Source organism: Ranitomeya variabilis, chromosome 5 (genome assembly GCF_051348905.1).
Source record: "Ranitomeya variabilis isolate aRanVar5 chromosome 5, aRanVar5.hap1, whole genome shotgun sequence".
Lineage (NCBI taxonomy): Eukaryota > Metazoa > Chordata > Amphibia > Anura > Dendrobatidae > Ranitomeya > Ranitomeya variabilis.
The window spans coordinates 346,578,472-346,594,849 of NC_135236.1; the positions used below are offsets into that span (position 1 = coordinate 346,578,472).

General features: G+C 42.3%; 1 protein-coding gene across 3 annotated transcripts in view; it reads right to left on the reverse strand.

Annotated features, from left to right (window-relative positions):
* Positions 1 to 11,964: 11,964 nt before the first annotated feature.
* The window catches only part of CELSR1 (cadherin EGF LAG seven-pass G-type receptor 1), a 233,652-nt gene continuing 229,238 nt past the window's right edge, over positions 11,965 to 16,378 (reverse strand). For 2 of the 3 annotated variants that reach the window (XM_077264845.1, XM_077264847.1), the window contains exon 35: positions 11,965 to 14,810. In XM_077264845.1, the coding sequence (XP_077120960.1) occupies positions 14,786 to 14,810 (25 nt within the window). In that variant the 3' untranslated portion in view covers positions 11,965 to 14,785. The remainder of the gene's footprint in view (positions 14,811 to 16,378) is intronic. The other variant, XM_077264846.1, reaches the window with a different exon arrangement.

Consider the following 16,378-nt stretch of genomic DNA (forward strand, 5'->3'; position numbering starts at 1 on the left):
GCAGAGAAACAGCCCCAAAGCATGATGTTTCCACCACCATGCTTTACAGTAGGTATGGTGTTTGATGGATGCAACTCAGTATTATTTTTCCTCCAAACACGACAAGTTGTGTTTCTACCAAACCGTTCCAGTTTGGTTTCATCAGACCATAGGACATTCTCCCAAAACTCCTCTGGATCATCCAAATGCTCTCTAGCAAACTTCAGACGGGCCCGGACATGTACTGGCTTAAGCAGTGGGACACGTCTGGCACTGCAGGATCTGAGTCCATGGTGGCGTAGTGTGTTACTTATGGTAGGCCTTGTTACATTGGTCCCAGCTCTCTGCAGTTCATTCACTAGGTCCCCCCGCGTGGTTCTGGGATTTTTGCTCACCGTTCTTGTGATCATTCTGACCCCACGGGGTGGGATTTTGCGTGGAGCCCCAGATCGAGGGAGATTATCAGTGGTCTTGAATGTCTTCCATTTTCTAATTATTGCTCCCACTGTTGATTTCTTCACTCCAAGCTGGTTGGCTATTGCAGATTCAGTCTTCCCAGCCTGGTGCAGGGCTACAATTTTGTTTCTGGTGTCCTTTGACAGCTCTTTGGTCTTCACCATAGTGGAGTTTGGAGTCAGACTGTTTGAGGGTGTGCACAGGTGTCTTTTTATACTGATAACAAGTTTAAACAGGTGCCATTACTACAGGTAATGAGTGGAGGAAAGAGGAGACTCTTAAAGAAGAAGTTACAGGTCTGTGAGAGCCAGAAATCTTGATTGTTTGTTTCTGACCAAATACTTATTTTCCACCATAATATGCAAATAAAATGATAAAAAAACAGACAATGTGATTTTCTGGATTTTTTTTTCTCAGTTTGTCTCCCATAGTTGAGGTCTACCTATGATGTAAATTACAGACGCCTCTCGTCTTTTTAAGTGGTGGAACTTGCACTATTGCTGACTGACTAAATACTTTTTTGCCCCACTGTATACAGTACAGACCAAAAGTTTGGACTCACCTTCTCATTTAAAGATTTTTCTGTATTTTCATGACTGAAAATTGTACATTCACACTGAAGGCATCAAAACTATGAATTAACACATGTGGAATTATATACTGTTATGTCTTATATTCTAGGTTCTTCAAAGTAGCCACCTTTTGCTTTGGTGACTGCTTTGCACACTCTTGGCATTCTCTTGATGAGCTTCAAGAGGTAGTCACCGTGAATGGTTTTCACTTCACAGGTGTGCCCTGTCAGGTTTAATAAGTGGGATTTCTTGCCTTATAAATGGGGTTGGGACCATCAGTTGTGTTGTGCAGATGTCTGGTGGATACACAGCTGGTAGTCCTACTGAATACACTGTTAGCTACTTTTTTCTTGCCAGAATACAAATTCTAAGTAAAGAAAAACGAGTGGCCATCATTACTTTAAGAAATGAAGGTCGGTCAGTCCAAAAAATTGGCAAAACTTTGAAAGTGTCCCCAAGTGCAGTGGCAAAAACCATCAAGTGCTACAAAGAAACTGGCTCACATGAGGACCGCCCCAGGAAAGGAAGACCAAGAGTCACCTCTGCGTCTGACGATAAGTTTATCTGAGTCACCAGCCTCAGAAATCGCAGGATAACAGCAGCTCAGATTAGAGACCAGGTCAATGTCACACAGGGTTCTAGCAGCAGACACATCTCTACAACAACTGTTAAGAGGAGACTTTGTGCAGCAGGCCTTCATGGTAAAATAGCTGCTAGGAAACCACTGCTAAGGACAGGCAACAAGCAGAAGAGACTTGTCTGGGCTAAAGAACACAAGGAATGGACATTAGACCAGTGGAAATCTGTGCTTTGGTCTGATGAGTCCAAATTTGAGATCTTTGTGCGACGCAGAAAAAGTGAACGGATGGACTCTACATGCCTGGTTCCCACCGTGAAGCATGGAGGAGGAGGTGTGATGGTGTGCGGGTGCTTTGCTGGTGACACTATTAGGGATTTATTAAAAATTGAAGGCATTCTGAACCAGCATGGCTACCACAGCATCTTACAGCGGCATGCTATTCCATCCGGTTTGCGTTTAGTTGGACCATCATTTATTTTTCAACAGGACAATGACCCCAAACACACCTCCAGGCTGTGTAAGGGCTATTTGATCAAGAAGGAGAGTGATGGGGTGCTACACCAGATGACCTGGCCGCCACAGTCACCAGACCTGAACCCAATCGAGATGGTTTGGGGTGAGCTGGACCGCAGAGTGAAGGCAAAAGGGCCCACAAGTGCTAAGCATCTCTGGGAACTCCTTCAAGATTGTTGGAAGACCATTTCCGGTTACTACCTCTTGAAGCTCATCAAGAGAATGCCAAGAGTGTGCAAAGCAGTCATCAAAGCAAAAGGTGGCTACATTTGAAGAACCTAGAATATAAGACATATTTTCAGTTGCTTCACACTTTTTTAAGTATATAATTCCACATGTGTTAATTCATAGTTTTGATGCCGTCAGTGTGAATTTACAATTTTCATAGTCATGAAAATACAGAAAAATCTTTAAATGAGGTGTGTCCAAACTTTTGGTCTGTACTGTAAATATTTCATGTGTACATTAAATAGTGTTTTTTTCCTATTTTCTATGGCAGTAATGCATTTTCAATGTTCTATAGTAATCATTCATGGTAAATCATGGTGCAACCTTTTTAGTTTTTCATTAACATAAGGCTGGCAGAACCTCTCTAACGTATCGGATCAATGGATGATGCTATCCAGGAAATGTTTCATCTCTATAAAGGCAAAATCACGATAATGAACATGAAAACAATATCTACTGCCTGAGCCCTCAATGGGCAAAAAATATTGTGTAATTTGGGGATCTCATAATATTCTGAAAGACCCAGCACATCTCACAACCAAACCCCACATGAGCTCCCCAAGGGGAGGTATGTGGGCGTAACTTTGATCTAATAACAAGCAGAAATTGGGTTTGGTCATTTTTCAGTTTTGGTAGCTACAGCTTGCTGTAGCTCTGTCTGTTTTCCGAAGGAGAACCTCCCTCCACTAAGCTATGAGCCATTTCCATGACAACAAGTTTAGTATTTGTATATATACCATACGCTCACTGTTATTTCCCCAATAACTAGCCTAGTAGTGGACACAGTGGCGGCCATCTCTCGTTAGTCAATTGCTTGATTGCCCTGACAAACTGCTTGCAGCGGTGGGATCTGTATGATATTCCCAATGTCATCCCTGACAAACGGGTAACAGCGGTGGCATCTGTGTGACCCCCCGGCTGTTATCTTTGACAAAATGTATTTGTGTCTTTCAGATGCAAATACATTTGAATATGGGAAGTAGTAACGGTGTTTCCCAGACAACTCCGCGGGCCGCACATTGTTTGGAGGGCCGTATGCAGCCCACAAGCCTGCTTTAAGGGAACATGTATGAGAAGGTGAAATTCGGTCCCTAAAGGATTGGCGACCCTATAAGTAAGACTAAGATGGAGGGGGACAAATGAACCTTAGAATGGTTTTATAACCTAAAGTGATATAACAATATTTCTTACTGCTTCTGCACTTTCACAATTTGAGCCTAATATTGATAGTCCGCTACATTCAGTGTTACATTAACAAGTCACTCGTGCAGCTTCACCTCTATGAATTTCAACCTGTTGACTCTTTAAATAAACTTATTAAGCAAAGCGGAAAAGAAAGTTGCTCTACTTGTCCCTGCTTTTTAACGAAGAAAAAGGGGTTAATCTAAACGATAAGATTAAATGGAGTGGTATGCAGAGTATTACTCTAACCGAGAATGTGCAGAATAAAACATTCCTTGACTAATTTCCTTAAAAAACACATAATACCTACTTTGTGCTGGCCATTTTTAGGTCATGTACACATGAGTGTGTAAGCTTTGTGGATGTACACAATGGATACTCAGCCAATAACACACAAGAAATTCTAGTCCAGCAAAGGAACTGTTGTCTGCGTGTCAAGCCCAAGTCAATAGCTTGGAAACCTGATCCAGCAGATAAAGTTTCGCTCGTGTCTTGTAACCATGCATGGATTTCAGTTGTATTAACAGGGAATAAATGTCTGGTTGCTTTTGGTTCCAACATGTAAAATAAATCGATCTGTAAAAAAAATTGAAGAAAGATTTCACAGTTCCACAGAAATGTGGAAGTGATAAAAAGTGTCCTATGTTCGTCCAGAAATTCCAGTTTCTTCTACTTTGCTGTAACAGGTGACTGATAAAGCATATGCAAATGCCATAACTGACAGCTCCCTTTCAGATCTGTTATTCTGTTTAATCCCGCAATATTTGCTCTCCGCACCCTTGGTTAAATAAGAAACCTGCAGGTCAACTCGGAGCGTACGTATTTAATTCTAGCTGGGTCCAACGGCGTAAAATCCAGAAAACTTGTCTGCATCACAACCTTTGTCTTTTCCTTACATTGTTACCTTTCTCATTTTTTTTTGTATCTCAGTTCATTTTAACCAGTGCAGGGTAAAAAAAAAACAGCCCAAAAAACTGTGGTGTTCCCATGAAAAAATCATACACTGCCTGCTTAATTACCGTATAAATAATAATCTTTCCCAATGGAGGTTTGTGCATCACGGCATTAGGTGATGGCAGATTGCATACTAGAGAATTAGATGTTCTCTGCCACTAGATAGCAGGAGAAAGAGCAGAAGCAAACGACAAATGGAAATACCAGCCTAAGGGCTCACTCAGGCATTATATTTTCTCGTACTAGTTCTGCCCGTGTGTTTCACGTATAGAACCTGTGCCGTTTATAGTCTACGGAGCTGCTCACATGTCAACGCAAAATCACGTCGGATTTTCATTCAAGTCACTGACCAAACTCGACAATGTAAGTTTGTGGGTCTGTGAATAAATTGGCTCTCGTTTGTCATATTTGTGCTGCCTGTTTTTCATGATCTGTTTGATAGGAGAAGCCCGAGAAACAAACTTTTTTTTTTCCTCTTATACGAGACTCTGATGGTAAAAACTGACACCCTGGCCAAGCTGATGAAAATTGTACCAAAAACACTGATCAACTTGGACCATTTTTTTGCAGAAAGGAAAAATAACACATGTCAGAACAAGACCTAACTAGCAAAATTATTCTTTCATTTAGCTGCAAGCCCTAAGGCCACGTTCACACATTCAGTATTTGGTCAGTGTACTACCTCAGTATTTGTAAGCCAATACCAAATGAAGAACAATCAGAGGAAAAGTATAATAGAAACACATCACCTCTTCTGGATTTATCACCCACTCCTGGTTTTGGCCTACAAATACTGAGGTAAAATACTGACCAAATACTGAACGTGTGAACGTGGTCTTACTCTTCTGTTCTACAATTTCCCAGCATAATTTTTGTGATTCACGAAGAACATTGAGGCTTAGATAAGCAGAAATGACCTATGCTGCGAGAATTCAGCATTTCACACCATTTGTGTTTATGGTATTTTTCTTAAAGCATGCTGTTGGCTATGATATTTTTTCCACAAGTTGTGATATTTTAATTCCATGAACCTCCATTATTATTTTTATTTTATATGTGCTAACAAAGTATTGCATTTTTAGTGCCTTTTTTAAAGAAGAATCTTAGAATAACATGATTCACCCTTATTCATTTCTATCTTAGCAGAATAAAAATTCAATCCAAAATTCCTCTACTATGGGCTACAAGTGATTTTAAATTCTTTGGTCACCAAAAGATGATCATCGATAGAACACAAAGTTGTTTTTTTTTTAGAATAGAAACATTTAGAAGGATATCTAAGTGTTTCTGTGTGCAGGTATGTGCACACGGCGATTTGTTTTGGGTGGATTCCGCCAGCATTCCATGTGATAAAGCGTTAAATAGACACAAAGAATGAACATAATGCACAGCAATGTCAGAACGACTTATTTTACTGCTTCAGGCTGCAAAAGCTGGGAAGCAACTAAATAAAGTAACCTGTCAGGCGCCTCCCTAAGTCACTCGCTACTTAAAGTTTAAACTATCAAAGACACCGCCGCAAAGAAACCTGAAGACGATTCATGAAAAAAGGCTGCCAGCGTTTTTCTTGAACTGTCTTCACTTTGAAAAACTCAGTGGGTCCGTTGGTGCCTTAATGACGCTGTGTGCACATATCCTTAACTTTTTCTTTATTACTGGGTATAGTAGTGCACATAAAGTTCTATTTGTTGAGGGACGACTTATTCTTCTGAATGTCATTCTCTAATGGGGAATATTTTTCTTATCAAGTCTCTTGAGGGCTCTTTCTTGCCTTTTGTAATGCCTCTTTAACTAGTGAAAATGTCTTTTTTTTTTTTAACCTCTTCATGATTGATGAGTGAGGCCTCTTTCACACTTCAGTTGTTTGGCGTCAGTCACTTCCGACAGTGACGGATTGACGGATCCGTCACAATTGTTGAGAAAACGGTTCCAACGGATCCGTTTTTTTTACGGATCCGTTACTTGGGGGTTGTCTGGGAAAAGTATCTACTTTTTGGAGCATGCGCAATTGAAAAAACGGATTGGGGCGACGGATCCGCCGAAATGACGGTCGCGACGAATCCGTCGCCCATAGGCGGCCATTCTATGGAATGACGGACGCGACGGATCCGCCGCGAACCGTCATTTCGGCGTTGACAAAAAAAACGTTTCAATGTCCGTCTATGTCTAGACAACGTCCGCCAAATTTCGACGGATCCGTCGCATGGCGAATGGAACTGACGACCATCCGTCACAATCCGTTGCCAATGCAAGTCTATGGGAAAATAACGGATCCGCCAAAAAAAACTGACGGATCCGTTATTTGAGGAAACTGGCGGTTTTAGACTGACGCCAAACAACTGAAGTGTGAAAGAGGCCTAAGACTGCCTAGTGCAGTCGAAACGCATCGACTCGGTCATGTCGATCATGTACATTTTTCTTTTGTATGCACTATATTTTCTTTTGAAAAAGAAAAGGAAAATCCAGTCCTGTTGAGCCGGACTCCATTTTTTTCTATTTTCCTTGTAAAAAGTAAACCCTAGGTTTTATTATTGAGCTCTGCATCAGAAGGAGTTCCCTTCCAAAGAATAAACAGGCCAGTAATATATCTTCTGAAATGTTGCACCTGCCATATCGTGGGGGGGGACTCAAAACACCCCATGAACAGATATGCAAAACTTGGGGTTTGTTAAGTCCCCATCACAGCTCCATGTGTATGGCTGTAAATTGTACAACCCCTGGCAAAAATTATGGAGTCACTCAATTATGAGGGAAAAAATTATGGAATCACCCTGTAACTCCATAATTTTTCCCCTATGCTTGGTTAAAAAAGTAACCATTACTGACTATCACATTTTTTGTTCTTGATTTCTTTTAGTGTTTCTTAAAGCCAGAAAGTTGCCATTTGAAATTACTTTAGTTTTGTGCCATGTCTGTGATCTGCTTTTTTTCTACAAAATTAAAAACTTAATGAACATCCTCCAAGGCCGGTGATTACTACATAATTTTGCCAGGGGTTGTATTGTGAAATCGAAAAATATAGGAGAAAATAAAATTGATACCTTCCAATATATTTAGCCATGGTTTCTAGTTTGCACTATTGTACATACTATAACTATTAGTATCAACTGCAGTAAAATGAATTCAGTGGCCTATTGTTGGTAGCTGTGTGATATTTCTATATCTAAAAAAAACTTTTTTCTGTTGAAATATGTGTAAAAAGTAAATCCTAGATATTGAGATTGTTCACAAAGGATAAGGGTATGTTTCCACGTTCAGGAAACGCTGCGTCAAACACGCAGCGTCCAGATGTTACAGCATAGTGGAGGGGATTTTATGAAATCCCGTCTCCACTATGCGTGGTAACACGCATCCGGCGGCCCTGAGATTCCGGACATGCGGCGCGTCTTTTAAGATCGCAGCATGTCCGTTTACCTTGCGGCGACGCTGCAAGGTAAAACACAGGGCCCTATGTGTGGGGTGCGATGATGCCGGATGTGTGCAATTAACACATCCGGCATCATCGCGTCACAGAAGGGGGCGGAGCGGGTTTGCCACTCCGTCCAAACCGCCGGCCATCCTGAAGGTGGACACGTACCCTAAAGCTTCTGAAGGGGTTCCCTTCCAAAAAATAAACAGGTCAACAATATATCGTCTGAAATATTTAAAGGGAACCTGTCACCCCCCTCAGGCGTTTTGTAACTAAAAGAGCCACCTTGTGCAGCACTAATGCTGCATTCTGACAAGGTGGCTTTTAGTTATTGTTCGTTGCACTGCAGAAATAATCACTTTTGAATTTGGTCCCTCATACCTGTGAAATCGCCAGGGAGGCAGGTCTTTCCCCCCTCATCCAAATGCCTTGCCTTGGGCATGCGCCATTCGCTCTGCCCGACAACTGACATCACTTGATGTATAGTTTACTGCGCCTGCGTGCACGCGCGGCCCGAGATCCCGCGGGTGCACGCAGGTGCAGAAAACAAGACCGCAAGTGATGTCAGTTGTGGTGCAGCACGAACGGAGCATGCCCAAGGCAGAATATGACCGCGCAGGCGCCTGGACAACTGAATAACGCCGAGGAGGCGGCGCCCTTCTCGCAGAGTGATGGCTGGGAGGCGTTTGGATGAGGACCTCACTGCTGATAGAAAGATAAAGAAAAGCAAGACTGCAGAAAATGTACACGAGTAAGCCAAAATCCTTCTGAGAAAGCGTCTTGTGGTCAGATGCGACCAAGATGGAGCTTTTGGTAAAGTACATCATTCAACTGTTTACTGAAAACGGAATGAGGCCTACAAAGAAAAGAACACAGTACCTACAGTCAAATATGGTGGAGGTTCACAGATGTTTTGGGGTTCTTTTGCTGCCTTTGGCACTGGATGCCTTGATTGTGTGCAAGGCATCATGAAATCTGATTATTACTAATGGATTGTGGATCGCAATGTAGTGCTCAGTGTCAGAAAGCCGGGTCTTCCAGCAGGAAAATAACTCCAAACATACTTCAAGAAGCACCCAGAAATGGATGGAAACAAAACTCTGCAGTGGCCAGCAATGAGTCTGGCTCTACAGTGGGTACAGAAAGTATTCAGACCCCTTTAAAATTTTCACTCTGTTTCATTGCAGCCATTTGGTAAATTCAAAAAAGGTCATTTTTTTCTCATTAATGTACACTCTGCACCCCATGTTGACTGAAAAAAACAGAAATGTAGAATTTTTTGCAAATATATTAAAAAAGAAAAACAAATATCACATGGTCATAAGTATTCAGACCCTTTGCTCGGTATTGAGTAAAAGCACCCTTATGAGCTAGTACAGCCATGAGTCTTCTTGGGAATGATGCAACAAGTTTTTCACACCTGGATTTGGGGATCCTCTGCCATTCTTCTTTGCAGATCCTCTCCAGTTCCGTCAGGTTGGATGGTGAACGTTGGCGGACAGCTATTTTCAGATCTCTCCAGAGATGCTCAATTGGGTTTAGGTCAGGGCTCTGGCTGGGCCAGTCAAGAATGGTCGCAGAGTTGATCTGAAGCAACTCCTTTGTAATTTTAGCTTTGTTCTTGGGGTCATTGTCTTGTTGGACGATGAACCTTTGGCCAAGTCTGAGGTCCAGAGCACTCTGGAAGAGGTTTTCATCCAAGATATCTCTGTACTTGGTTGCGTTCATGTCTCCTTCAATGACAACCAGTTGTCCTGTCCCTGCAGCTGAAAAACACCCCCATAGAATGATGCTGCCACCACCATGACTCACTGTTGGGATTGTATTGGGCAGGTGATGAGTACTGCCTGGTTTTCTCCACACATACCGCTTAGAATTATCACTAGTGTTGAGCATTCCGATACCGCAAGTATCGGTTATCGGCCGATACTTGCGGTATCGGAATTTCCGATACCGAGTTCCGATATTTTTGTGGTATCGGAAATCGGAATCGGAAGTTCCCAGTGTATGGTTCCCAGGGTCTGGAGGAGAGGAGACTCTCCTTCAGGCCCTGGGATCCATATTCATGTAAAAAATAAAGAATTAAAATAAAAAATATGGATATACTCACCCGTCCGGCGGCCCCTGAACCTTACCGATTGTAACCGGCAGCCTCCGTTCCTAAGAATGAGGAGTTTAGGACCCTCGATGACGTCGCGGCTTGTGATTGGTCGCGTGCCGCTCATGTGACCGCTCACGCGACCAATCACAAGCCGCGACGTCATTGAGGGTCCTAAACTCCTCATTCTTAGGAACGGAGGCTGCCGGTTACAATCGGTAAGGTCCAGGGGCCGCCGGACGGGTGAGTATATCCATATTTTTTATTTTAATTCTTTATTTTTTACATGAATATGGATCCCAGGGCCTGAAGGAGAGTTTCCTCTCCTTCAGACCCTGGGAACCATCCAGGATAGCTTCCGATACTTGTGTCCCATTAACTTGTATTGGTATCGGGTATCGGTATCGGCGATATCCGATATTTTTCGGGTATCGGCCGATACTATCCGATACCGATACTTTCAAGTATCGAAAGGTATCGCTCAACACTAATTATCACCAAAAAGGTCTCTCTTCATCTCATCAAACCAGAGAATGTTGTTTCTTGTAGTCTGGGAGTCCTTCATGTTATTTTTTAGCAATCTCTATGCAGGCTTTCATATGTCTTGCACTGAGGAGAGGCTTCCGTGATAGCTGACTTTGTGGAATTTTCTCCCATCTCCCTACTGCATCTCTGGAGCTTAGCCACAATGATCTTGGGGTTCTTCTTTACCTCTCTCACCAAGGCTTTTCTCCCATGATTGCTCAGTTTGGCTGGACGGCCAGGACTAGGAAGACATCTGGTGGTCCCAACCGTCTTCCATTTAAGGATTATGGAGGCCACTGTGCTCTTAGGAACCTTGAGTACTGCAGAAATTATTTTATAACTTTGGCCAGATCTGTGCCTTACCACAATTCTGTCTCTTAGCTCCTTGGCCAGTTCCTTTGACCTCATGAGTCTCATTTGGTCTCACATGCACTGTGAGCTCTTAGGCTACTTTCACACTAGCGTTTTTTTCAATACGTCGCAATGCGTCGTTTTGGCAAAAAAACGCATCCTGCAAAAGTGCTTGCAGGATGCATTTTTTTCCCATTGACTAACATTAGCGACGCATTTGCGACGCATTGACACACGTCGCAACCGTCGTGAGATGGTTGCGCCGTGTTGTGGCGATCCGCCGGGAGCAAAAAATGTTAATGTAACGTTTTTTGCTGCCGACGGTCCGCTTTTTTCGACCGCGCATGTGCGGCCGGAACTCTGCCCCCACCTCCCCGCACCTCACAATGGGGCAGCGGATGCGCTGGAAAAATGCATCCGCTTCCCCCGTTGTGCGGCGCAGAGAACGCTAGCGTCGGTGACCTCGGCCCGACGCTAGTGTGAAAGTAGCCTTACATAGTCAGGTGTGTGCCTTTACAAATCAAGTCCCATCAGTTTAATTAAACACAGCTGGACTCGAAGGAAGGCGTAGAACCATCTCAAGGAAGATCACAAGGAAATAAACAGCATGTGACTTAAATATGAGTATCTGAGCAATGTGTCTGAATACTTATGACCATGTGATATTTCAGTTTCTTTTTTAATAAATATGCAAAAATTTGAGCCTAACAACTAGTAAGGTACCTAGGTTTGTTTTTTTTTGCTCGTATCAATAATTCATATTTCTAAATGCATTTCTGTAATACATAAATAATGAACAATGCAAAGACAAGTTGAACATTTTAATTTACCATTCCATCTCATCAGTTCAGTTTTTCTCCAGTGTTTTGTACATCAATAAATATACATGTAAAAAATCCAGTGTGTAGTATTTGTCATAAAAATAATTTTAAAAATTACAAAACACCTTGCCAATATTTAACACTTGTTTGCCTTTCCAAACATTGAGCAGGGTCACAATGTACATTCTACAATCGTTATCTGCAATGGACCTCTGTACATAGATGCTGCACACTAACTGACTCCAAAAATGCACTGATGTAGACAGAAAACATATACAAAGAATTCGGAAATGGACATTTTTATTTTTTTGATAAAAGCTTGGACTCTAAATGAGGTAACAACACTGTGACTGAATGTATCCATGGAAGGAAGAAAGCCAACATTTGTGACTTGCTGTAAGGCACTTCTTTGACACCAAACATCTACTCCATGTGTATTGGTTGGCCTTCTCTGTCATACACGCAGCCATGTTGGGGAAATATTGCTACAGAGCCCATCGTACAATGTTAGTGAATGATGGCTGTTACTGTAGAAATTATGTGGCGTGGATTATGCCTTCAATCCATTTCACCGTCAATTTAGAGGCCAGTTCTACAGTGTAATTTTTCCGCAATGTGTGAGCCTATGAGCGATGAGCGGGTCCACACCAGGCGAGACACGGGGCAAGCATCCAACAGGTAGTGTGCACATGTCCCATAGAGTTTAATAGAGCACGTCCATGATACCTGCTTGGTGCTGGACAGTCATTTCAACAACTGTGCTGTCCGTTGTGTCAGGTGTAGTTGTTTCCATCCTGCTCCTCAAAAATCTGAAGTTATTGATAATTGGCATATCGGCAATAATAAGAACACTTGTACTTGATTATGTGTCAGGGTAAAAATGCCGGTAGTCACCCAGAGAATGAGCGCAATTAGATTTTTATGTATGCACATCACCCACATTAATGAATGATGTGCTGCCGATAACATGTACTGTATAACTGTTCTGTACCTTGTTCTGTCACTCTTTCTAAAAAAAAACCTGAGTGAACATAGCCAGCTGACTACAGTTACTGGCCTAAATCGGCTGATGTAAATGGGCCGTAAGGCACTAATTGAAGGTGGAGCCACTTGCACCCCTCTGTATGCAATAGGACAACAAAACTGGTAAACCCTGCCCGCTGTTACTGCTGAGGCGCAAAAGGAAGACATTGGGGGGGTTAAAAAGTTAAGAGTCCCCATTTCAAAGGGGTTGTCCAAGAATACAGCATTGATGACTTAAGTGATCAATATCAGATCAGTGGGGTCCAACAGGCGGGACCCCTAACACCCGATCAGCTGTTATTACCCTCAGTGGTGACTGGATGTGAACATTGAATGAAGCTGTACAGCACTGCTCTGCCCAATGTGTAGCGGCTGTTGCAAAGAACTGATTGTTAGGGGTGCATGGTTCGGATTCTTGCCAATCTGATATCGGACAACCCTTTAACTAATCCTGGGCAACTTTTTAAAGGGAATCTGTCAGACTTTTTTACTACCTCATCTGAGAGCAGCATTATGTAGGCAAAGAGACCCTGAATCCAATGATGTATCACTTAGTTTACTGGGTGCAGCCGTTGTGACACAATCAGAGTTTTTAGATGTAGCATGAAGCAGAGCTGAGAAAGCTAGCCACACCCACACCAGGCTCTGTATGTACATTTGTCTATTGAGATGAGCTGCTTATCACAGGAGGGGGCGTGGTTTGACCAGTGCTCTTGCTTTAGCTAGTCCCAGAAGTGAAATGAATAGTGAAACATTGTTGAATTCAGTATTTTAACACCTACTTCATGTTGTCCTCAGATTACATAGCAAAAATCCTGCTAACAGATTCCCTTTAAAGCTAACCTATGTGAGGAAGATCTTCTCTGTAGTACAATATGGCTTCCTTGTGTATGTACAAACTCCAGTGACTGCAGTAGGCTCTACGAAAGCTGATCAGCTCCTTCCAAAATAAATGGAAGCCAATAAAATAAATATACACGTTCAATTATTGGACGCTGCGTCGGTAGCTGGCCACAGAGGTGTAGGGGCACAGCACACAATGGCACTCACATTCTCACATCACAGTCTGCAATGTATGCGAGCACATGGTGATGTCAGGTCTGATGAAACACACACCTAGTGGCATTTTCTTTATGGTGGACAACATATTCCAGCTGTACAATGACATGAAAAGGAACCCCAGAAAGGTTTACAGCCGGATGGAAATCCATAGAAAGTAGAGATTGTGAAGTGATGGTAACGACAAGGAGAGCAGTTACTTGGCAGCACAATGATTCTTGTCGTGGCTTAGGACACAAGTTTGTAAAATAATCACCATTACAAATTTCACTTTAAAATAAAAAATAATAATGAATTTTCTGAAAAATAAATTGTTAATATTCAAGTAACATTGTGCAATCTTAATATAAAAATATCTGTCATCAGCAGGTCTCAGAATATTGAAGAAAAACTAGTTCTAGTGGAAAATTTACAAAAAGAGTTCTCGTTTTTTAAAGTCTTCATACAAAATATATAAAAAATATCTACAATCAGTGTTACAGGTTTATACATCGGGTGAGACTTTTAAGACACATTAGAACGTGGTGAAATGAATGAAGGGCACTTGGTGTCATATTCCGGTGCATATTGTTCAGCAGGCTGGAAAGTCACATTGTGACAGAACGCAAGCAAATCAGCAGTGACGGGGCCCCCGAGGAAAGGGCCGTCTGTAGATTACCGATTTCAGCATAGTAGGCCCATTGTATTTACATTAATTCAAGAGTCGATAGCTTAGACTGCACCACAAAGCAGCCTCCTCTGCAATGTATGGCTCCGGGTCCCCGCCAGTCTCTACTGTGATGTCCTCTTCATGCAGGGCAACGGAACCTTGCTTATTGTCACACATTTGGCACTGGGTGCTGACAGCACAGCCTTCCGATAGATATGTATATTAGTAAGCAGTCACAAGTCTGCCGTATTAGGTAATTGCATTAGCAACAATATATCCTCAACCACAACACTTGTGCTTTTCTGTATTATCCCAGGTGTCCAGGGCTTCACAAGCTTGGGGCGAGGGTTCCCGATCACTGTCAGCCTTCACAGTTTCCTGATGATTCAAATTGAAGTTTCATTACTGCCGCTGTTCATAAAAGAAGGGACCATGCAGGGTTAGGGTTAGATACATATTTGAGGTTAGTTGGTTGCTCATGCATACATCCAAGGAAAGAAGGTATTCACAGAACAAGCATGCAAGGACAACCCTGCCACCAGTTGGCCCAGTTCGGTACCCATGCAGTTTTACTAGTGATGTGGAGGAGATCTAGTTACCAATTGTATTGCTTTACAAAACGTTTCCCATTTGTTAAAATCTGACTTTCTCCTCCAAGGGGATCAGATTGCTTGTTGTTACCCTATAAAATAACAGGATAGCCTGCCTCAATCAGTCTGACAGTAGTCAATATATAGGACAAGAAAACCAACAAGAGAACCAAACCGAGACACATGAGTTCAGATTACCAGGACAAAAATGTATGAAGAAAAATTGCTTTTATTGAGCAGTACTAGGGCGAGTGGTGTGGTATAGAAGGCGCGCACAATGAATTAATAAAATATCAAGTAAAAAGTGAACACAGCAATAAATGTTGCAAAAACATCGAAATTCACTGTATCCATGGATGTATGTATAAAGTGCAGAGTGCCAGTAGCAACCAGAGGAGGGACTTATAACTACAGGTGCTTCTCCCTAAATTAGAATATCATCAAAGTGAATTTATTTCAGTTCTTCCATACAAAAAGTGAAACTCATATATTAGATAGAGTCATTACAAACAGAGTGATCTATTTCAAGTGTTCATTTATATTAATGCTGATGATTATGGTTTACAGCCAATGAAAACCCAAAAGTCTTTATCTCGGAACATTATAATACTTTATAGCACCAGCTTGAAAAATGACTTTAAAAACTGAAATGTGTATTCAATAAATGCGCTCAATACTTGGTAGGGGCTAATTTGGATCAATTACTGCATCAATGCGGCGTGGCATGGAGGTGATAAGCCTGTGGCACTGCTGAGATGTTATGGAAGCCCAGGTTGCTTTGATAGCAGCCTTAAGCTTGTCTGCATTGTTGGGTCTGGTGTGTCTCATCTTTCTCTTGACAATAGCCCATAGATTCTCTATGGGGTTAAGGTCAGGCAAGTTTGCTGGCCAATCATGCACAGTGATACTGTTGTTTTTAAACCAAGTATTGGTACTTTTGGCAGTGCGGACAGGTGCCAAGTCCTGAGGGAGAATGCGCTGACTTTTGTCTTGATAAAACACAGTGAACCTACAGCAGCAGATGACATGGCTCCCTAAACCATCACTGATTGTGGAAACTTCACACTAGACCTCAAGCAGCTTGGATTGTGGCCTCTCCACTCTTCATCCAGACTCTGGGACCTTGATTTCCAAATGAAATGCAAAATTTACTTTCATCTGAAAACAACACCTTGGACCACTGAGCAACAGTCCAGTTCTTCTTCTCCTTGGCCCAGGTAAGACGCTTCTGGCATTGTCTATTGGTCATAAGTGGCTTGACACAAGGAATGCGACACTTGTAGCCCATGTCCTGGATACGTCTGACTCCAGCAGCAGCCCAGTTCTTGTGAATCTCCACCAAATTTTTTAGCGGCCTTTTCTTAACAATCCTTTCAAGCTGCGGTTATC